Consider the following 21,850-nt stretch of genomic DNA (forward strand, 5'->3'; position numbering starts at 1 on the left):
TTTTGACACCACTATTTTTCTATGGCTATAATTATACATCTTTAACTCCTCCTTGATAAATAGTGATAGGTATTCTAATGGCAATCTTGAAAAATGATCTTTTTAGATGTTGATAATGACAAGCAATTCTGCACAAAATGTTGTTGGCGTAACACAAAGCATATTCATATTCATATGCATATCTTCCAATGGAGATAAAGAGTCACCATCCTCGGCAGCAACTGCCTAATGAATGATGTGAAAACACTGGTTGGATATGCCCAACCACATTATTGTGGAATAACTCGTCACCATCTGAGCCAATACACGACGTCCTTCTGGTCGGTCCAGCCCAAGACTACGTCGCTATCGCGATCAATTAGACTTTAGAATCACACACACGCACACACACAGTAAATTTACTAGAGTGAGGCGAAATCAATTGCAAAGGTCATCAAATTAAATTAAACTAGGCCTTCAAAGTCACCATCCCTTTCAGACTTTCAAAAATTAAATAAAGTAACTAAAAAAAAGGTAAGCGAATTATCAAGAAAAGGTTCTTTCATTTTTTTTTTTTACTTTTTCTCAACATCTGTTCTTTTTTCGCATTTTCAAATGGCGTTCCCTATTTGGATTAATCTCTCAAATGTCCAGATAAATTAGAGGGGCATTTTATTGCATGTTATGTTATGGACTGGTCTATAGGATGAATTGGTTCACTCTCCTATGTACAAGATTATCATATTATTTTTTAGTAGTCTTGTAATATTTTTAGCACCTTCATCAAGGCACTAATAAGTCTATTCAAAAATAAACTCAAGGCCTAATAGAAATCAACTAATGAAGAATGATTTTAAATAAGTATCCTTACTGATTTAGGATTAAAAAAACCCAAATAAAAAATTATTTCACGTATATTTTTTTAATAGAACTACATCGTGTAAGCGTCACTAAATACTGTAACTAAACAATTAGATTAGTTCACTCTATAAATCGATCCATAGGCTGTGTCATACTCCTACAGTTGTACCGTCAAAGGAGCATTTCAGGAATTATAACATATAAGGGACATCCTTTCAAAAAAAAATAAAAAAAAAGAGACAATTCTTAGAAAAGAAATCAGAAAAGACTTTGTTGAACCAAGTAATTCTTTCATGAATTTTTTTATTAATCACATCATTTTCCTTTGGTCATAACTCGTTTTCTGCACCTCCAAAACCCTAGCCTTCTTGTCAAATGTTCCTAGGTGCCAGATCACAGAATAGACTCTTTCTATCAGTATGGATTTTGTTCTCTCTATCTATGGCTCAAATATTTGTATGAATTTCAAGTCAAGTCTATTCTATGACAATTTATTGAACAACCTAATTTGTTCTTGAGCTCTGCTTTCTTGTAAACAAGCTCACAGAACACTAATCTAAATGTTCATGTATGTCCTATATGCCGTTACACCTTTATCGAGCAGTATTAAGTTCAACTGCCTTCTCCTTTGCTAGAGAAACCAAAGGGAAAAAGAAATTCTACATACCTATATATTCTCACTCTCCAGTGCTGAGACCATGAAACTGCTTCAGATGCAAGCCACAGCTTCAACTCACCAGCTCCACATTGTACTCCTTTCCACATCGACATTTGATGATATGTGAGATGTTCTGTGAAACACAATGTCAAAAATATGTATAGAAAAAACAATGTGAAAGATGACAAATCAGAGAATCATCATTCAGCATCATGATCCAGGAAATTTATGTTACCAAATTTTGATAAAGCTACTGTAAGATGCCCAAGATCATTTGAATCCCTTAATTTTAAGCCAAAGGAGTAACCACCATAAGCCAAGTCGGACTCATTTCAATGCAGATTGCAAGTTTCACTCTTTATTATTTGCATAGAGTAAGGACCCAATAAAATTGCCAGATTAAACCATACATCATATGCAATCGCCTTCAATCAAAATCCCTATTCCTAATGATAGTGCTTATATTAAGTGGAGGAGAAAGAGGTGGCTCTACTAATGAGAAAGAGTGGTTCTGTTATAAGAAACAAATTGAAAAGTTGGAAACTCAAAAGTACAAAATCTCGGCCAGCCAGGAACTGGAGAAGAAAAAACTTTCTTCCCGATATGAGATTCAGTAACCCTTAATACTAAGGGATAGCAGGAAACAACTTGTCTTCCCCGACTTGAAAAGATGCAGTCATTGTTATGAGATTGTATACAAAAGAAAACCTTATTACCTTCAGTTGTTTAATCCGTTCCTTTAGAGACTGCAAGTACTCCAGCTCCCCAGCTTTATCAGCCACCAAAGATCTGTGTTCCTCTTCCAAGGCTTTGACATCCATTTCCCTCAGTGCAGGCTCCATGCAGTAATGTTAGTTCATGAATACATATTAGACAAGAAATTTGGCAATACTTGAACATGGAAAATGGTGATGAGTAACCTAATGTGTCATTTGATGTACTCACAGGAGCTGCCTGCAATTTGAAACTCATTTCCTCAAGCAGCTGCTTGGACTGATATGTAAAAGAAACCGCACCACTTGATTCTGTAAGTTGCACCCTAGAATATGTCTTGATACTGTCAATTGTGATAAAAGTGTATACCTTAATGCCATCTCTAGCAACTTCAGATTTTTTTGCCTCTATTTCTGCAAGTTTGGTTTTTGCAGACTCCAATTCAGTTTCCAAATCCTTATTTCTCCCACTGGTGTCATTACCCTGTAAACAATGGACATTAACCACATTGAAATCTGCAAAAGATGAAAAAGAAACCAAAATTTTCAAACCGTATTCCCCAAATTTGCTCCCATGGAGGGCACAGCATTCCCACTCCCTGCATATAGGAGATCAAGTCGATTGGTGCATCAATCAAAGATCAGAAATTTTGCTTTAGAAAGGGGCTACCTAATTTATGTGGTTGCTAACATTTATGCCGTGTAACACAAGGATCCAGGTTGAAAGTTATTGGAGGAATAAGAAACAAAATCATTAAAAGTAACTTACTGATGGCAAAAAATCCAAGAAAAGATAATTAATTACCTTTGGTCTGAACAATTTCTTTATCTACATTATCATCAACCTGTATTAGTAACACATTCATTTAGTTGTTAAAATATGTCAAATTCTATTCTGCAAATTATAGATTCTGCTATAAGGTCAATTTTCTTGACACAATAAAAACAATCTGGTTGTCTACAGGAGGATAAATTCAAGGAAAAAGTAATTACAAGTGGACTCTGGGGGGTCATAGTCTTATATTGAACTGTGGAAGAAATCTCAAAATTTTTCGGAAGAGGATAATGATATAGTTTAAATGCCAGGTTAGGTTGTTAAAACTGAATCATGTGCAAATGATGCAGAAACAAGCTTAATAATATCTAATTGGCAATTGATTATTTTCTCTTGAAGAAAAGTAAATAAGATATTCTTCCCTTCCCTAAAACTAAAAGATCAGATACAATTCCCTAAACATCTTAAAATAATGATAAACTTACTGATGCAGCATCTGCTTTCATCTTCTGCCTTTTTGAGTTGTACCACTCCTAAAAGCAGGAGGAAAAAAATATCTTTAGTTTCATTCTTTAAATTATTGATAACTCAAAAATACAAAGCTGCAGGAAATATAGTAGACTACATGAGCTCTGGAAGACAGTCAAGCCTACCTGTTGTTGCCGTAATTTGAGATTCAAGTCTTCGGTAACCCTTGCATAGTATGATCTATGGAAAGTGGACAACATTTCTTGGGCAATGCCTAGAAACAACCAAAGAAAGATTTCAACTGAATATAAACCTCTTTTCTTTATGTTTCAGCGTTGTGGTGGTCATTTCTTGTTGGAGAAGCTCCAAAGTCTGCAATTCAAGCATATAGGGAAAACAAAAATTAAGCATTCAGTTACAATGTTAATGGTAGAACAGTGAATCTTCCTGTAAAGATATATCCTTGTTTTATCAAGTTCTCTTAATTTTTCCCAGACAACATAATGATGGATAATGCAGAGCACGACACCATCTAATCATACATGTTAAGTATGGCAGATTATAGGTATCGAGAGTAGTAGCCTCAGGTACGATAATTATACAGAAGAGCCATATCTAAGAGCTCATTGCTAATGGTTAGACTAGATCTACACTATATAGAACATATACATACAACAACAAAGAGATGTATTTTAACAAAAAGAAACTTGGTCTCAAGGATACAGTGAATGACCTGAGAGAGGGTGCAAGACTCCGTCTCCAGCGAGGATATCTTCTTTTGCTTCTCTGCTATCTCGGAGCTGGTCTGGGCTTGCGCTTTGAGCATCTCCGCTGCCTCCTCGTTCAAACGCTTTATTTCCGTCCTCACTAACAACAGAAACAGTCGTCAGGGCTCGTTCGCGAGTTATGTACAGACTGTTGCCGGTATCATAACAGACAACAGTTTGTTGCTAAGGAGACAGCGCCGAAAAGGAATGACACAAAACGGGGCACGGATCAAACCATGAAGCATGAAGCATGAAGCATGATGCACTACGGACTCGCAGCGCGAGCCTTAGTAGCGGATCAGTTGACCGTCAAGGCGACAGACTTAGCGGCAGCCATGCGCGGGTAAATGGACATGGAGAGATCAGGCGGCTAACATACGCATGATCATTATTCGTCTAATTTTATTTTTTTTAATTTCTTTCTTTATTTCTTTCTTTTTTGTTGTTGTTGTTGGAATTCAATTTCCTGGTAAAGTACGCATGGAGAAGATGGTCGGTGAAAGAAATCATAGAGACGAAACACGACAACCTAAGGGGCAAAAAGGCAAAAAAAAACCGCAGAGGAGAAGAAGAGGAGGAGAGAAGCGAAGAGAAGTGAAGAAGGCAGACCGAGATTGAGATCGGTTTGCAAGGCGCCGATCGCGGTCTTCTGCTTCTGCTCCTCTACCGATCTCTTCGCCGCAGCCTCCTCGATATCTATATCAAACCACAAGTCAGAAATCGAATATCCCATGCTATATAAAAAAGGATGAAAAGTAAAAAAGGAAATGGTGCTTCCATTCAAAACCAGAGGAGAAGGGATGGTATGGATATAAACTACTTACAACTCACCGTTTATCTGAGTTCGCAATCTCTTTACGTTCTCCATGTATTCCTCCATCTCCGATCCTCGCACCGTCCGACCCCCCCTTACTTCCTCGGTCGACTTCGTCCCTACGAGTAAGGATCAAAAGACGCAAGAACTGATAGAGACGGATGAAAAGCTTACGAAATGAATACACAAAAGGAGATTCAAATGGGAGAGGAACGAAAGGAAGAAGAGAGGCGGCGTGTGAAGCTAATAGGATACCTGAAAGCAGTCGGACGCGGGGGTTTCCAAAGCGCCGCTGGGAACTGCCTCACAAGAAATGTGTTGGTGTGGCTGGGGATCTCAACCAAGCCAAGAAGTGTTTATTTTAAAGGTGACAGACGGTTGATTTCAATCCCGATGATCTGATAAAATATTTATCACTTAAAAACTAAAGATAATTTTTTTATTGAAAGATACCTTAAAACCTCATCTTTTAATGGGTGATGATGACGTAATTATTGAAAGAGATAATAAACCCCCTTTTAAAGATCTATCAGTGAAAACATACCCAATCATACTAACATTTCAGGTGGATGTAAACATCTATCAGTGAAAACACAGATTCCAAAATACCATAATCAACGAAAAAGAAATTAATTACACAACTTTGAAGAATCCAAACACATTATTTTACATCGAAATCCCAAAAATTTCTCATATCAGAAGTCTTCAGAAACCTGAGAGTAGCTACCCACTAGAAAAATGAGGCAAAGACTGAGTGGGTTATTGAAAATGATACACCAAAAACACTCGATCTATACCCAAAAGCCAAAAAGAAGCCTTAAGACTGCAACTGAGGAATTTAAATTGAGATGAAACACCACAGAGCAACATCATTAATTAAACTAGAAAATGATGCTTTTGACAGGCCTCTCACGACAATAACCTAAGGATCATTCGTAATGATGCCATGGTGATATGGATTACAGTCAAAAAAATTTAAATAACAATCATATTTAAGTGCAAAACATTTAATGTTACAGGTTCCTGAAAAAAGTCCACACATCACCCAACATGAACTCAACCCTTTTGAGGCGCATTCTCAGTTGTACTAGGATGTCTATACTCCCCCGAATCTAGTACTAGCTGATCTGATGACAGAGAACCAAGCTGAATAGCATCATGCCATCCTATCTCCCATATGGGTGGTATCGGCCAGCACCACCACCACCACCACCACTATAGGCACCTCTACTGCCATAGAGTCCTGAGCTATAACCAGCTGGGGAATCATAACCACCTCCATAGCTAGAACCACCGTAGCCCCCTGCTTCACGGCCAAAGCCACCGTAACCACCCTCATATCCACCACCAAATCCTCCACCATATGAGCCAAAACGACTAGAATAACCAAGTGACGATTCTGCACGGTAGTCTCCTAAGCCACCAGCATAACCAGCATATCCACCACCATAATCACCAGCAACATTCCCATAACCACCATAGCCTCCGGGGCGAGGACCAAAACTTCCTGGTGTCCGGTAGGATGATGGGCCATAACCACCAGCACTACCAAAGCCACCATATGAACCACCATATCTGCCAACACTATCCCCAAAATGACGAGCCCTAGGTTCACCGTCAAAAGCAGAAGATGGGGCATTGGAAGGTTTCCTTGGTTCAGCCTTCTTAATTTCCACCTACAGTGAAACAATGAAGTCAATCATGGCCCTGCATGATAAACCTATTTAGGACATGTCACAGGCAAATACGAACAACTGCAGTACACCTAGCCCAAAATTGAAACAAACTAACTAATCAGCACGGTGAATCTGGTAATCTAGTCAGCTTAAGCTCTAACTGATGCAAAACCATGCCAATGCAATTTTAGACTTCTCACCAAGCACTGCACTAGACTCACCTTTGTACCAGCTAGATCAATCATATTTCCCTTTTTCGCCAATAAGTCATCTACATCTTTTTCCTTCTCAAAGAGTATAAAGCCAAATCCACGAGATCTGTTGGTTGTATGGTCACGAATAATTTCATGATCCTCCACCCTCCCAAACTCAGAAAAGAAGTTCTTGAATTCATCTGTTCGGATTAAAGCAAAAGGTCAAGCCCCACTGCTGTCAACATGTCTGGCCAAATAGTTACAAAGCAAACAAAGATAAGGACATATTATTACCTTCTGAAAGAGTTGTTGGTATTCCACCAACAAATATTTTCCTTGTCTTAAAATCCTTCAAAGGAGCAGCACCTTTTGGAATAGTTCTTTTTATTTCCACCTGAAAAGTCAAGATCATGGGGAGTCAGATTTCACAAATCGGCATATTAAGTGTTAAGAAACAAATACTGTAACAGACATTATGTATGAAAAATGGTAGTCGAAGATGATTTACCAAAAAAAATAATGAACCAGTAAAGAAATGATCTTATACAAAACTTTAGCATCAAAGAATAGGTATTGGTCTCATTCAAATAAACAAATTCTTTAGTACTACAAAGAAATCTCACACCATAAATCCATAATATATATTGTAAGAGGAAGAGAGGGAGAAAAAAGGTAAAAGAATCAAACAAGATAAAAATTCATAATAAATGGGACCATATGAGACCAGATGAAGGCCAACATATGAGACAATGTACATGTCAAGCCAATAAAAGCAAATGACCCCAGTAAAGCAGTTAGATATTTACATAGGTACAAAACAAAACAAATAACCACCCCGAAAGGTAAATAAAACAATAGACTACAATCACCACAATAGAACATACCGTTTTTCCACTGAAGACATGTGTGTCATCAATAACTCTGTCAACAACAGAAGCATCTTTATAGGTGATAAACCCAAAGCCTCTTGGCTTGTTTGTAATACGATCTTTCATTATCACCGAATCTACTATCTCTCCATATATCTCAAAGTGCTTCACAAACGTTTCTGCCATATCACCACAGGATTAAAAATAAATAGGACCAGAAAAACAAACTAACAAACATTCATAAATCTTGTTATGTAATGATGTCCAACATTCAAAGCCTTGGGCATTTTCCAAAAAACAAGATAAAGAAGAGTCTAAATGAAAACATGTATCTCAGAAAAGACTTTAAAAGAAAATAGTATCAGCTTTAGGTAAGATTTTGGCATCACGAAAGATCAGATGGCAATAAATTGTGAAATACAGTGCATCAATCACCAATTGGACAAATTTATAGATTGATATTGGTACAATGCCATTTTATTTTATTTTATTGTTGTTTTGTTAAACGATATCAGGTGGTACTGGTCAGGATACCAATACTATATTAATCCATAGGTTACTGAAACCAGACCAAGAATTAAATCTTTGTGCTTGACAACTCTAACTTCAAGCAGGTTATCCACAGAAAATAGAAAACCACATTGGAACAAAAATAAAACAAAATGATCGAAATACCAGTGTCTATTACATCTATATGATGGATCATACTAATTGAATTACCAAAATTCCAACTTAGATTCAGATTAGGTTCCAGTGATGATGTGATAACATCACTATCACTTCAAATTAATACTGGAACAAGAAATTTAATTACTTTGGACTTAAAGGTCAAGTAGAGGGCCAGAAGCATGGCCCTTAGACTGAGTTTTAGAAGGCCACAAACCACAAAATAAAGAATAGGACACCTACAAAAGGTGAGACACATTGAATCCCAAGATACGACGAGGTTCAATGCTCAAGATAAGCACATTAAACATGACCAACATATGGTAACAAGTGCTCATAGAATCAAACTAGAAAAGGTTTGAGATGCATCTCATAATAGTATTTGACGTAATCAAACAAAACTGTGTAGGAAGTTCTAGACCAATATTTATCCACTCAGACAAGAACTAGGCATGTTATCATGTTGCCACATCCAGTAATTAGGATAGCCATACAATTCTTTGTCATGCTAATTGCACAAAATTGATCCTCCCTCAAAAGGCAAAATTTAGCAACATCTCTAAGGATACTTCCAGCAGTTGTGCCATTCAGACATCCATTCTCATTATGTGGATCTTCCTTCAACAAGCTTTCTCCACCTTCCAGCAGTATCTTTTGATTGCTGATGGTAACCCCAGATTTACAGATAAAATGCAACTATATGGAATAGTGACTAATCATCTGTAATGCTTTCAACATATGATCTAACATGCACATCATAACGGCTAGCATCGTTACGTCGCCATAGCATAGAGAAACAACATAATTGTTTCTGTCACAAATTAAGCCAAATTGACCTACAGATTGCCTACATCAGATGTCCTTGGGGGTGCAATTGCCTCACACAACCAAACTTGTGAAGCACTTAGATCCTAGTGTCCTAGTTTGACAAGAACCAAGTTCTGATCTTGCAAGAGATACATATAAGACACACAGAGGGAAGTACTTAAAAATTTTTGATATGGAAATGAAATCCAGTAAAAATGTTGTGAACAACATAAAGAAAAAACACATTACATGTCTCCCAAAAATGGCTTCCTGATGATTCTTAAAAGCAATGACGCCAAAACAAATAAAACGCTGAGAATGATAGATTAAATAAGAGGTTAGATCAAATAAAGTGGCTTTCCCATAACGCAACCACATTCATTATGAAAAGCCCAAACAAGCCACTAAAGGTGCAGAAAAAATTACACGTCCCAAATGGATTAGTGAATAATGATGTGATGAAATGAGTCAAGGGGAAACAAAAAAGATTAGACATTGGGTAGAAACATACATGACGTCTAGACCAAACATAAACAGCTTCAGATAAGTGCAACCTGACCCGGTACAGCAATTTATAGGATTTTTATCCACCTTTGTAAAGGTAAAAATAATGATAGGAGAGAGGAAAAGAGGAGTTGGAAATTTCTTCTAACCAACGTTTCTATCCTAAAATCGGATGCTGATAGTATGAAGAGAAATAATAAAAAACTTAGGTTTAATTATCTTCTTCCATCCACGACGTAGGCAAACAGAAACAGCAAAAAGAAAAAAAAAGACTCCTCTTTTCTTTTATTATTCTTACTCAAATGCGTTTATGTGATCGATTTTAGCTATATATATTTAGTGGATAAGTGGATCTTAAGAGAGCATGCATCAAAATAAAGCTCCAGCTTTAAACACACCGATTTAAATCTCCAACTAAAGCTACAAGGAGAAAAATAATGAATGGAATAGAAACAAGCAATTCCGAGACCAATCGATCAGGTTTCATCACTGATCACAAAAAAAAAAAAACTCACCAAGCGTCGTATCCTTCGGAAGCCCTCCGACAAAGATCTTCCTGCAGGAAAATAAAAGATAAACGAAATAAACACGAAAGCCTCCGTATAAGAGCGGAAGAAGAAGACCCGACGAGACGAAGAAGAGGAAGAGGACGCGGTCGATAAAAAAGGAAACTTACGCGGGACTCGCACCATCGTGCTCTTGCATCCTGGAGCCCATGGCGAAGGACTCGCAAATATCTCCGATCCTGGTGTTAGGGTTTCTTTGAGGAGGTCGCTGCGGAAAGGAGGCCGATGGCCAGCGATCGCGAAGACTTTTAGGGTACGGCATCGGGGACATAAAAGGTGGGTTTAATCAGACCAGTGAAGAAACCAACCACATGTACGACTCGAGTTCGATTCGGGTTCGGATCTGAATTAAGTGACTAAGATTAAAGTTGAATATTCTATGGTATCAGGAGAAGAAATAAAAATATAATTATAAAAATACAGATAAGAGGATTCCTTCAATATCAATCAACTCTATGAGTATATTATTTATGAATTAAAAGCGAAGAAATAACCTCTAAATAAATAGAGGCTAATTATATATTACCTCTTGTAATTAGATATTTTTAAATTTTATATTAATTTTTTATAAAATATTTAACTCCACTGTTTCAATAAATTTTTTTAATCATATGAAATTATCTTTTTAGCTGAATCTTAATATTTCACTTTCATAAATATAAAAATTTTAATATAATTTTTAAAATTATAAATATCGAGATACTAAAAATAGTTAATTATAAAAATAATTTATAATTAACCTAAATAATAATTATTTATGAATTCCAATTTGATAGTCAGAAATAATAATAGCTATATATATATATATATATATGGAAGATATTATTGGTTAATTACAATTAATTCACAGTAAAAAACATTAGTAAAGAATCACCCATAAACACTGGAAGTAATCCTCGTGAAAAGTTAATGAATCTGATTTGATCACACACAGTCAAAGGCAATCACAACCTTCCTTCTTGGCTCAAGGAAGATGCATAGAGTTGGATTACCTCGTCCTTTCTTGGTTTGCTTCCTGCGTCCCTAGTCTTTCAAAGCATAGGTTTCAAAAGGCTATATCCATTTTGATTGGGAGAGACAAAAATAAGACACATAAAGAATATACCACTCTAATATTTCAATTAATAACTTCATGGAATCTTGTTAAGCTCAATGCAAATTGTCCTGCCGTAGCAAGACCATCAGCATGGTTTATGGATATATGAGCAAGAACCTTGGTGGTTAATATGAGTCATCAACCACAGCTCTAACACGACAGAAGAAAGAAAGAAAGAAAGAAATGATCAGAAAATAATGCACGAGAAGAAAACAAAAACCAGAGATGAAAGAGATTAAAGGCCTCAGCTATAGATCTACATTTAGTCTTCGATGAATTCAAAGTGGAATATGAAACAGGATAGGGAAGCATTGTGCACCAGATTTCTGGGTAATGCTCAATTGGAAAGCCCATGCAGTCATAATCTTCTCCGGGAAGAATAATCTCCAAAGCATACCAAACATAACGCTCCCTTGTGGCAATAGATTAAGGCTTGACTACTCCATGCAGCTTCCACCCCCCAAGGCCAGCCAGTGTAAAAGCCTGCATTTAGAGAACACCAACAAGTTGATCATTCTGAGACAAGTGTAGTTTTCTTCACTGTATTTTAACAAGTGCAAATACAAAAAAAAAAAAGGTACTCAAAACTCAGAAGGTCAGAGTACCAAATTTGCAAATTTCTGAAAGCACGATAACAATTGCCTCTTGGGACTGTAATTTCAGGCAGAGAAAAAAAATAGTGCTGGCATGATACATTCGATGATACTACAGTAATTTTAACCAATGATCTAGGAATTAGCAATTTAGAATAAAACAAATACGGTGCTTCAACTGATGCATTTTATGAGAGAAAAAGAGAGTGAGAACTCATTCTAAAGTTTTGCTATGCCAAGAAGTTTAAGCCTTTTTGTTTTCACATCACATCAAAGGAGAGCTTTCAAAGTGTAAAAGTTAACCATATAAAATGCAAAAAATATTGAATCATTTCTGGAAAAATTAAAGTCACTCAACCTCTTGAGTACGTAAAACCACTGAGCCAGGGACCTAAATCTACATGAGGTAATCTTCAAGTTCCTCTGTACACTCAATGACAACGAAAGTTTAATATATCATGGTCCAAGATAAAATCAGAACCATTATTCCAGATCTATGTCTGAGGACAAACTGAATAAGCATTCTCACAAAATGAAATACCGATCCTCTTTGTCAAGAATGTAGTTTGCTTTAAGTTTCCTTCTGTATAATGACAATGTCCTCCCAAGAGCTAAAGGATAATACATGCAAATGAAATTCCATTAAGAAATTTGGTGGCTGATTGTAACACAGAAAAAAAATCTAGCGAATAACTGGTTCATATAAGTTGCTTTAAAACAAATAAAATATCTAACGTCATTCTTTTCTGCTATATTTTTTAAGAGAGTCAAGAAGGACCTACCTACGATAGTGATTTTGTCTAGCCAGGAAGCAGAGGCAGGTCACGGTGCAAGAACTTGAGATGCTTTGGAGAAACAGAAGTCAATAGCTTTTTCTCTTCTAATAAGCATCTTTCTATCCATCAAAAGAAAATGTACCCCAGAAAAGCTTATCCAGTAATGTCATATGTACTAATGGACAGAAGCAGTAAAAGTTGCTAATTTTCTTTCTTCACATTGAAGCAATTACTGCTAGACAAAACCTGATTCCTTGTTTCTCAATCTTAGGAATGCAAAATTTATTCCTGTTTTCCCATAAAAATTTCACTGACATCAAATCCCAACCTAATTTTATCCCTTTTTACCTTATACCCTACAGTAACCCGAAACACTTTTTGATCTTTTACCAATGTTTTTTCCTTGACAACTAGGAGATCATATAAGACAGATAACAACTCCCATCTCCAGAAACCTACTTGTTAATCTAATTCACTTGACTTTCTACCATAAGATTCTCTCTCAGTAAATCTTTGACAAGCTTAATACAATAACCAAGATCTTAGACATCATCACCATCATCATATTCTTTTTTTTTTTTAAATATGGAATATTTACATCCACCTCTTGTGAGCAATTATGTTGCTATTCTAGTTAAAAATATGACAAATAACTTCAAACTGAGATATGAGCTGACCTCATCCCATGAGTTCCCAGTGGCTTCAAGCAAAGCTGCATTACATGTCTTTAACTCTACTGTAGCACCAGAAAGCATTGATGCTGCTTCTTCCCACCCCCTATTATGCCCCATGCACCTGTAGAGTGGTCCTAACAATGAGAAGCTTGCAAGACATAGTTTGGGAATATAGATCTAATGAATAATGGATTATGCCAAAAGTCTAATATTACTAAACAGAAAAACTACAAAACTTGTTGACTCACATCACTGTGAGGATCTCATCTCTTGAATACTCACAAATAGCCTTTTGCAGGTGCTCAGCAGTCTGACCATCCATTGCTGCAATAGAATAAAAGCTTGGCACAAAATATACCTCCACTTCAGAAAATTCCTGTGCATGCTCTTGCATGATTTGAAGAGTTTCCTTTGTTCGGGTGGAATCACTGTGAAAAAATAGCAGAGCAAAATTTGAGATACAGAAGTCAGAAAACTGCTTGATATCATATCCTTTTCACCATTGCCAATAAAGGAAGCACTCCAATGATGACAAAGATCAACAAGCATCGGAGGATTTCATGGTCAACAAGAAAATTAGTTAAAAGCATGAAAATGAATCTGTAGCAGTATAGTATCAGAAGATTCCAGATAAAAATGGACACCCACACATAAAAGATATCTTTCTAAGGAACCTATATGGAAAGTACCTAATATAAGGACAAGCACAAAATAATAATAAGTAATAAACAAATAAGAAGAACTTCATCAAAAGATTAGGATTGTTGCCAACTGTTGACATGATTTTCAGATATGTTAATCATTTCTCTGCTATTGCAAGCTATCTTGATTGGAAATCCTTGTAGGTGCAACAGTGGCTAAACAAGTATATAAGTTTGAATTGATCTCTTGATAAAAAAAGCTTCTTCTTTTTCTTCAAATAACACAGAGAAAGGAAACATAAACTACAGGATGAAAACATTGTAATTGATTAACCAAAACTAACATCCATCACTTTCTGTCAGATTTGCATTTATTGAAACCGTTAAGTATTTTTAGCAACACAAGATAACCCTTAAAAAGATTTGAGAACACCATAAGAGTTCTAAGACCAAGTTACCTCGCTACAGAGGATGGTTCCAGTGCCATCTTAAAGATGGCATACACAGGCAAACGGTCAATCACGGCCCAGTAGTGAGATGAGTTAGCTTCCTCCAAAGTATTATCAGGTAAATAACAGTAGAACTATGAACTTTCTTAAGTACATAAAATTGTAAAGAGTTTGATAGTAAAAGTTTTCGAAAGCTATAGTAAGTATGATGTAAAAATATGTAGGTGCCGATGCTCAACTAATAGCAACATCAGGCACCCCATGTTCAATGTCAGCTTCATCGATTTGAAAGCCCCACTACCAACAATGATATTAGATGAGCTTTAAAACACAATCTATTTCCCAAAGAAGCATCAACGGGTCAATAATTCTTTTGTAATTGGATCTAGGTCAATAATTTGCAACTGTCTGAGAGATAAGCAGAATAATTAAAACCTCTATGACTTCAGGTTTGTAAGTAGCTGACTCATATTTCAAGCAAGACTATTAATGATAGGATAATGCTCTTTCATATTCACTCCCTTTATCTTTCAAATCCTTCCCTTGGTTCCTGTACCAGTAGAGTTTCTAATTATATTTCTTTACGAAAATCTTGTTCCACCTTCTATGTATTTACTATGTCCAACTTTAATTCAGTAGCTCGTATTGCAAGGTTGCCTCTTTACAACCTAGGTTACCGAGGTTCTAGTGATGGAAAAGTCTTCCTACTTGCAAGGGTAAGACTGCAAACATTTAAGCTTCCCAAATTCTACAACTTTTGTTTTGCCAAAACCTCGATCTATCTTATACTAAATTAAGATAATTTAATAGTTCACTAGAACTTGCAAGTTTGCACTTTTGCAAATTGAGTGGCCAAGTTTTCAGCAACCACTTTGCTTGTGAGGTAAGGCTGCCACATTAGCAGGAGTCTTTCAGATCACAAAAATTTGCAAGGGGTCCCTTACATGTCATTATCCTTGTTTTCGTTTTGTTCAATTTCAGTTCTTGTAAATCATTTTAGTGACACTAGAAAACGTTGTAATTACAAATCATCAGGAGATTATTTCCATGTGCACATAGACATATAGAGCGTACAAACAACAGGCAATGCAAGGACTTAAGGGCAACTAGATATTAAGAAAAAAAAACCTGGACAAAACGAGCTCAGGTATCCAGCCCAGTTGCTGAAGCTTGCTGGAGATACTGATTGCATCTTTTCGGCCAACTTTACTTATTGGGCGATCATGGTCTGTAAGATATTAGAAAAATTTCAAGTCACAAATCCATTCTTCCAAAATTGAAAACAAAAAATACTTCCAAATTCTTATCATTTTAAATTTAAAACTGGCATGAGGGAAAACAATTCAAATGACTTATCCTAAAGTAGATATTCAGACAACCACAGTTCCTACAAAAAATACTTCTTTTCCATGATACATGAGTCCTCTTCTGTATTTTATATCCAATTCATCCTTCAGTGTTGGCATTCTTATGGTCTTTTAGTATGTAACATTTTGCATTGGAAAAAGTTGGATCTTGAGATTACTCAGTAACCAGCGAGCCAAATTAAGAAACAGATGGATTACTGACAACCCGAAACCACATCAAACGGATGAAATCAGCAGGAAGGCAGTATTTTGATACCACTATAAAGGGAAACGGTACCGAGATCCAATCTTAGGTTCCAACAAACAATTAATGGAGGAGGAGAGAAGGAAGAGATATGTTGGTACCTTTAGTGAAGCGATCACCAATTCTGCTATCGGCGTGACGGAGGAGAATGAGGCGGCGGCGGCGTGTGAGAGGCGCAGCGGAGGCCTCGTCGCGGACCTCCGGGTCGGCGGTGGAGACGGAGATGGATTGGGCGCGGCGTAGGGAGGGGCTTCTCGGGGATGCGGATGGGACGAAGAGGGAGGGCGTAGGGAGGGCTGTGCCTACGCCACTGCCGCCGCCTCGGCAGCAGCAGCAGACGACGCTGCCTCTCATCGTCATCATCTCGTGGCAGCAACACGCAGAAGAGACCAGAAGTGAAGCGTCAAAAACACACTATTGTCTAACGATAGCACCCTAGCAATAAAAAAATAAAATAAAAAAAGAAAAGAAATCAATCACTTTAGCACAAAAATTGATGGAAAAATAGTCGGAAAAAGTCTTAAGAATTTTTTTATTAGCACTTCATTTTTAAAATATTAGAGTCCTTTCTTTTTACTATTGATAATTTTTTATTATTCATAACCTCTTAAAAATTTAATTAAAAATATTTTTATTTATAATTTCTTTAATTCTTAATTTTTTTTCCTTTTCCATATCCTATCACCTACCCTTTGGTTAGGAATCTCTACCCATGATCCAAATCAATTGTCATTCTCTCACACTATCCTCCGAGGAAGAAGAAGAGGAGAAGGATAAAGAACAAAAAGAATAAGAGGGGCGACGAAGAAAAAAAATATTTATGTTCATTTATGAAAGGATAGATTGTTATATATTATTTTTTTTAAATATATTTATAAATAGTAATCATTTTTTCAAAAAAAATATAATATATTTAAAAAATAATAATATTACATTTGCTTCTATCCAATTCGTTTTTGTCTCCCCCTCACATCATCGTCCGTCGTCCTCACCTCTCCTATTCCTCTATTATTGTTATTGAAATGTGGTAAGCAAAGGGTGAGAGCTATAGCTATCAATAAGAATAAAAGTGTGCAACCACAAATTACGAAGGAGTGGGTTGCAAGCGAGGATAATAAAGACGAGAATGTATAAATTGCTATCGATAATAGCAAAGAGGGTGGGATACGGTGGAAGGAATCATCATTAGATTAAAAATAGATGGTGGATAATTCATCATAAGCTTCGAGGGAGTAGGTGAGGTAAGGTGATCGAAGTCCATTTACGAGCCAAAGTACGATGAAAAGAAAATAAAGAGGATTTGGGAGTAAGCTTGAGAGATGAACTCATACCATAAATATGTTGCACTTATTGCAGAGGCATTGGTACCTCTCAATGAGAATTTCTCAAAATTAAGGGTTTTTCGTAAGAATTTTCCCAAATTTGATTGGAAAATATATTTGAAAATATTTTTTAAAAAGTCTCACAATTTAATTTTTTTGAATTCCCCCTCTTGCATATGAAAGGTCCCTATTTCATAAAAATAAATATTTATGGGAGTTTAAGTAGTGTCTTAGATGGAAATTAGGATAATTTTGAGACATGTAAAAAAAAAATTAATAAAATATAATAAATCTTTTTTTGTCCACTTAGTTTTAAATATATGTTTATATTTATGAAAAATTTTCATCTATTGCATACGAACGACAATAAAAAGGGGTGAGATATACAGTTATAGTGCACTTAAAATTATAAATCATAAATACTAATTATTTTGGATCGATTATATATATATATATATATATATATATATATATATATATATATCTTTTGATGTCATTGAAATATGTAAAAAGCCTGAATCCAAAAACAATATGATAAAATGTTTATACAAATACAACGGAAAGTAATGTCTCGGTTTCTTCCTGACTCGATTTACTGCAGGTGGGATTCATACAACTGCAACTTTATGACCCTCCCTCGAGCAAATAAAGATGTTCTTTTTTTCCTGTTGATTCATCAAGAACACAGTGAAGTAGCAGCAGGAATCGAGGGCAATGGCAGCGGATTCAGGCGTGACAGCGGCGTGCACCGCAATGGTTTCGCCCTCGGAAGCGTCAAGCCTGGCCCTTCCGCCATATCCACCACCGTTCCACCGTCACCAACCTTCCACTCGAAGCACTGTATCATCGCTCCTACCGTAGACTGGACGAGTTGCAAGGCCAAAGAAGCCCCAGGACAGCCTCTCCTTCCGCTTCCAAACGGTATTAGCTCGAAATGCTGCCCTCTAACATCCATGGCCTCTTCCCCCTTCTTCTCCATGAATCGTTCTGGGTAGAACTCGAGTGGATCGGACCAGCGCTCGGGGTCTCTTCCGATGGCCCACACGTTGACGAACACCGTCGTGTTCGCCGGTACATCGTACCCGTCGATCTTGCTGTCGTTGTTGGATCGTCGTAAGATGAGTGGGCCTGTAGGGTGCAGCCTCAGCGTTTCCTTGACGATGGATTGGAGGTAAGGCAGGTTGGGTATGTCGGACTCCTCCACCAGCCTGTTCTTGCCGACGACTGCGTCCAACTCTTCTCTTGCCTTGTGCAGTATCTCCGGGTGGTTGATGAGCTCTGCCAGCGCCCATTCCATTGTGATCGCCGATGTGTCGGTGCCAGCAACGAAGATATCCTACAAATGGCTCAATTACTTCATTTCTAAGAGTTTGCTATTTGCAATCACTTATTTAGTACAATCATTTAAAAATAATTATATATAGTTTTACTAAATATAACTCATCAATCAATCATACTCTTATTTTCTCAAAAATATCATCTTCTTCTGTAATCCAACATCTTAAATCTTAAAAATATATAAATTTATCTAAAAAATATAAAAAATAATTTCTTATCTTTTTTTATCTTTAGATAATATTTTTTTATTATTTAATATAAACGATAATGAAATATGGTCCGAACAAGAAATAGATATATATGTTGGAATTAAGTGATAAATCGATTATATTTATGTTTATATACATATAAATAAATATCTAGAAATATTAAAAAAAAATTAAAATGAGTTGATATTAAAATAGTAAAGAAATTGTTAATAGAAATCACCCATTTATGTTGCAAAATTAGGATAGTCGTACCAAAATAAAAGCTTTGATGTTGTCTCTGGTCAACCTCGCCTCTGCACTCGCATCCTCAGATATATCAATCAACATATCCAACAAATCCTTCGCTCCACCTCCTATTTCCGTCCTTTTTGCCCTCGCCGCCTCCTTGTCCTTTAAGATCTTCTCCATCATGCCGTCGAACCTCCGGCGGACGTCCTCAAGCCTCCTGTCAAAACCTTGCAAGTCCAAGTTCTTGCAGAGTCCGATGTAATCAGCCAAGTTAAACTTGCCCGTCAGCTCGGAGATCTCCTCAACCAGCTTTCTGACCTCCCCAGACTCCCCTTCCGAGCCCGAACACCTGCGGCTCATCGTCATCCGGGAGATGACATTGTTTGTGAACCTTATGAGTTCGCCTCCCATGTCAATAGCTCGCCTTTCCTGGGACTTGTCATGCAAGGTTTGCACGAGGGCCACGACCTCTTCGCGCCTGATGGGAAGGAGTTGGTCGAGGGTTCGGCCACCGAGGAGCTCAGACACGCACAGTTTCTTCATGAACCTCCAGTACGCGCCATAGGGCGCGAAGGAGAAATCAGATAAGCCATAGGTGAGGTAGCTCACGGCCTTGGAAGGAGGGCGGTCGGAGAATGACAAGTCATGCGTTCTGAGGAGCTCTTTGGCGGTCGCGGCGGATGAGGCCACCACGCAGCGGACGGATCCAAGTCGGAGGTGGATCAAGGGGCCATGGCGAGTGGAGAGCTTGTGGAGAGCTTGGTGTGGGATCGGTGCAAGGAGATGAAGGTGGCCAATTATGGGCAGGCCGATTGGGCTTGGCGGGAGGCGAAGCCGCCTACGGGGCCTGACGAAGAAGAGGAGGAAGGAGAGGACAAGGATGAGGAAGAGACCGGTGATGGGCTTGATGAGCTCCTCCTCTCCTTCCATGGCACACACCATGGGAGAAGACTTCAAAGATGGTACATTCTTATAGGCACGGCACCACTTTGAGCTTTGGAGTCGACGAATGAAATCATAATATATCATACGTATAATAAATAATATTAGGACGGCTGAAATGATTGGATGACGAAAGAATTATTTATTAGTTGGTTTGAATGGGTGCAATAACAAAAGAATAGTCAATCCACATCGAAAGATGTTAGTATAAGTTTCTATCTATAATCTAATTAGGACGGTCGAAAATTATTGGACGACGGAACAAAAAAGTCAATCGAGCTCTAACATAACACATTGAAAAAAAAAAGATAATTTCAACATCTCACGTATTAGAAAAGAAGGGATATTAAAATTATCTTTTTGCTCATCAATTTTACGTCGATCTAATAAATGATGTCGTGTGTTGTATTTTTCATAAATATAATTGACGACGTTACGATAAATGAGATTCTTTGTTCTACTTTCAATATAATTTTTTTAAATATAAAAATTATAAAATGATTAGGGTCTAATTATAAAGATAATATATAATTAGCTCATTTTTACGGACGGGGATGCCATTGGAACCCTTCCGACAAGTTCGACTTCTGCGCATCCATTGGTCTTTCGTCGTTGGAATACATACAAACAGACCAAGAAAAGGAATGACTGAGAAAGGCTAATGAAAAGCTATTCAACTTTCTTCAGCGTCGACTGTTACCATATTTATTTGTTGTTGTATGCTCTGCGAAGAAGATGTTCTTTATAGCGTCAAGGTGACATCTACACCACCAGCGCGCAGGCTCAGCTCCAAATCGACATCGTCATCATTATAATCATCTTCTTCATCGACAACTAGTCCAGTCCCTTCCGGCGACCGCAAGTTCGCAACATCTTCGTCTTTATAACATGTAACTCCTCCTGTATCATCTGCAACACCTTCTTCCACATCATCCATGTCATGAGCAATCCGATGCACGCCCAGCTCCAGCGAGCTTGTGAAAATTTTGTTACAAGCCAAGCATACAAGTGCCTGTCGGAGCCTGAGCTCGGTGTCGACGGGAGGTACGTAAACACTAGCATCGTCGGCGTATCGTAGCCATCCGAGCCTAAGTTCGGTATCAACGAGGGGAGCATTGTCATCACCACAGTCACTAAGAACGCTCTCTTGGCTGCTCATCTTTTGCGGTATCTGTAGATATTAGTGAACACGATCGATTGTTTCTCTGAGCTCGAGAAGAGGGTTTATTTATGGTATCTCCAATGGAAACGGACTATCGTTAGGAGGGACTGATGGTATCACTTGCGTTCACTGAACTTGGTGGGACTTGCACTCAGTTCAATGTTAGGGAAATGTGAGATAACTATATTGGAATTGGTATGATGTCAAAATGTGATAAATAATTGCCAAAAATAATCCACCATATCAAGCGAAAGAAAATTCCAACCGTGGGTGATATGAATCTAAAAATAGCACTATAAAGAGTTAATTGAAGGAACTATAAAAACACCAACTTCATGTTGGGTGATCCGAGATGGGACCCACAAGAATTGACTGAAAAAAATTTCTAATATAATTATTATGTGAGTCAGATGGAGAAAAAAAAGTTAAAGGGTGATCGTGAAGAAAATAGCTTTCATCTCGAGAAGAAAATTCAACTATTGGTTAGTCAAA

At 37.3% G+C, this 21,850-nt stretch overlaps 4 protein-coding genes across 6 annotated transcripts; all 4 read right to left on the reverse strand.

Annotated features, from left to right (window-relative positions):
• Nucleotides 1-102: 102 nt before the first annotated feature.
• LOC103996281 (uncharacterized) lies at nt 103-5,448 on the reverse strand. 3 transcript variants are annotated; one of them, XR_001979299.2, is made up of 14 exons: nt 5,291-5,448; nt 5,053-5,154; nt 4,831-4,917; nt 4,188-4,321; nt 3,768-3,826; nt 3,640-3,694; nt 3,472-3,519; nt 3,017-3,056; nt 2,764-2,810; nt 2,582-2,695; nt 2,444-2,491; nt 2,215-2,334; nt 1,508-1,631; nt 103-363 (listed from the first exon to the last, which is right to left on the reverse strand). XR_001979299.2 is itself a non-coding variant. In XM_009417169.3 (13 exons), the coding sequence occupies exons 2-13, from the start codon at nt 5,099-5,101 to the stop codon at nt 1,569-1,571; spliced, it is 864 nt and encodes a 287-aa protein (XP_009415444.2). In that variant the 5' UTR covers nt 5,102-5,154; nt 5,291-5,448; the 3' UTR covers nt 1,127-1,568. The 3 variants fall into 3 exon arrangements, 1 of the variants encoding a protein (XP_009415444.2); XR_672583.3 differs by having other exon boundaries at nt 104-345; XM_009417169.3 differs by lacking the exon at nt 103-363 and having other exon boundaries at nt 1,127-1,631.
• A 546-nt stretch (nt 5,449-5,994) lies between these two features.
• LOC135646046 (uncharacterized) lies at nt 5,995-10,594 on the reverse strand. Its single transcript, XM_065165135.1, has 6 exons — nt 10,428-10,594; nt 10,267-10,307; nt 7,790-7,953; nt 7,200-7,299; nt 6,933-7,105; nt 5,995-6,711 (listed from the first exon to the last, which is right to left on the reverse strand). The coding sequence occupies exons 1-6, from the start codon at nt 10,586-10,588 to the stop codon at nt 6,202-6,204; spliced, it is 1,149 nt and encodes a 382-aa protein (XP_065021207.1). The 5' UTR covers nt 10,589-10,594; the 3' UTR covers nt 5,995-6,201.
• Nucleotides 10,595-11,622: 1,028 nt separating this feature from the next.
• Nucleotides 11,623-16,578, reverse strand: LOC103996278 (uncharacterized protein At3g52155, chloroplastic). The gene is made up of 5 exons (XM_009417167.3): nt 16,259-16,578; nt 15,675-15,774; nt 13,705-13,884; nt 13,460-13,577; nt 11,623-11,896 (listed from the first exon to the last, which is right to left on the reverse strand). Exons 1-5 carry the CDS (start codon nt 16,518-16,520, stop codon nt 11,840-11,842), a joined length of 717 nt encoding a protein of 238 aa, XP_009415442.2. The 5' UTR covers nt 16,521-16,578; the 3' UTR covers nt 11,623-11,839.
• Nucleotides 16,579-18,038: 1,460 nt separating this feature from the next.
• Nucleotides 18,039-20,221, reverse strand: LOC135644373 (cytochrome P450 93A3-like). Its single transcript, XM_065161890.1, has 2 exons — nt 19,279-20,221; nt 18,039-18,815 (listed from the first exon to the last, which is right to left on the reverse strand). The coding sequence occupies exons 1-2, from the start codon at nt 20,194-20,196 to the stop codon at nt 18,156-18,158; spliced, it is 1,578 nt and encodes a 525-aa protein (XP_065017962.1). The 5' UTR covers nt 20,197-20,221; the 3' UTR covers nt 18,039-18,155.
• Between the last annotated feature and the right edge of the window lie 1,629 nt (nt 20,222-21,850).

Source organism: Musa acuminata, chromosome BXJ3-8, assembly GCF_036884655.1.
Source record: "Musa acuminata AAA Group cultivar baxijiao chromosome BXJ3-8, Cavendish_Baxijiao_AAA, whole genome shotgun sequence".
NCBI lineage: Eukaryota > Viridiplantae > Streptophyta > Magnoliopsida > Zingiberales > Musaceae > Musa > Musa acuminata.

Excerpts from the sequence above, each read along its gene's own strand:
- LOC103996278 (XM_009417167.3), bottom strand. The coding sequence starts at position 16,520 with ATGATGACGATGAGAGGCAGCGTCGTCTGCTGCTGCTGCCGAGGCGGC. Across the intron at positions 15,775-16,258 it reads TGGTGATCGCTTCACTAAAG|ACCATGATCGCCCAATAAGT; the intron begins GTACCAACATAT and ends AATATCTTACAG. Across the intron at positions 11,897-13,459 it reads CTGGGAACTCATGGGATGAG|GCTTTTACACTGGCTGGCCT; the intron begins GTCAGCTCATAT and ends CTCTAAATGCAG.
- LOC135646046 (XM_065165135.1), bottom strand. The coding sequence starts at position 10,588 with ATGTCCCCGATGCCGTACCCTAAAAGTCTTCGCGATCGCTGGCCATCG. Across the intron at positions 10,308-10,427 it reads CACGATGGTGCGAGTCCCGC|GAAGATCTTTGTCGGAGGGC; the intron begins GTAAGTTTCCTT and ends ATTTTCCTGCAG. Across the intron at positions 7,106-7,199 it reads ACCAACAACTCTTTCAGAAG|ATGAATTCAAGAACTTCTTT; the intron begins GTAATAATATGT and ends TAATCCGAACAG.
- LOC135644373 (XM_065161890.1), bottom strand. The coding sequence starts at position 20,196 with ATGGTGTGTGCCATGGAAGGAGAGGAGGAGCTCATCAAGCCCATCACC. Across the intron at positions 18,816-19,278 it reads ACATCAAAGCTTTTATTTTG|GATATCTTCGTTGCTGGCAC; the intron begins GTACGACTATCC and ends AGCCATTTGTAG.
- LOC103996281 (XM_009417169.3), bottom strand. The coding sequence starts at position 5,101 with ATGGAGGAATACATGGAGAACGTAAAGAGATTGCGAACTCAGATAAAC. Across the intron at positions 4,918-5,052 it reads ATTGCGAACTCAGATAAACG|ATATCGAGGAGGCTGCGGCG; the intron begins GTGAGTTGTAAG and ends GGTTTGATATAG. Across the intron at positions 1,632-2,214 it reads AACGGATTAAACAACTGAAG|AACATCTCACATATCATCAA; the intron begins GTAATAAGGTTT and ends TGTGTTTCACAG.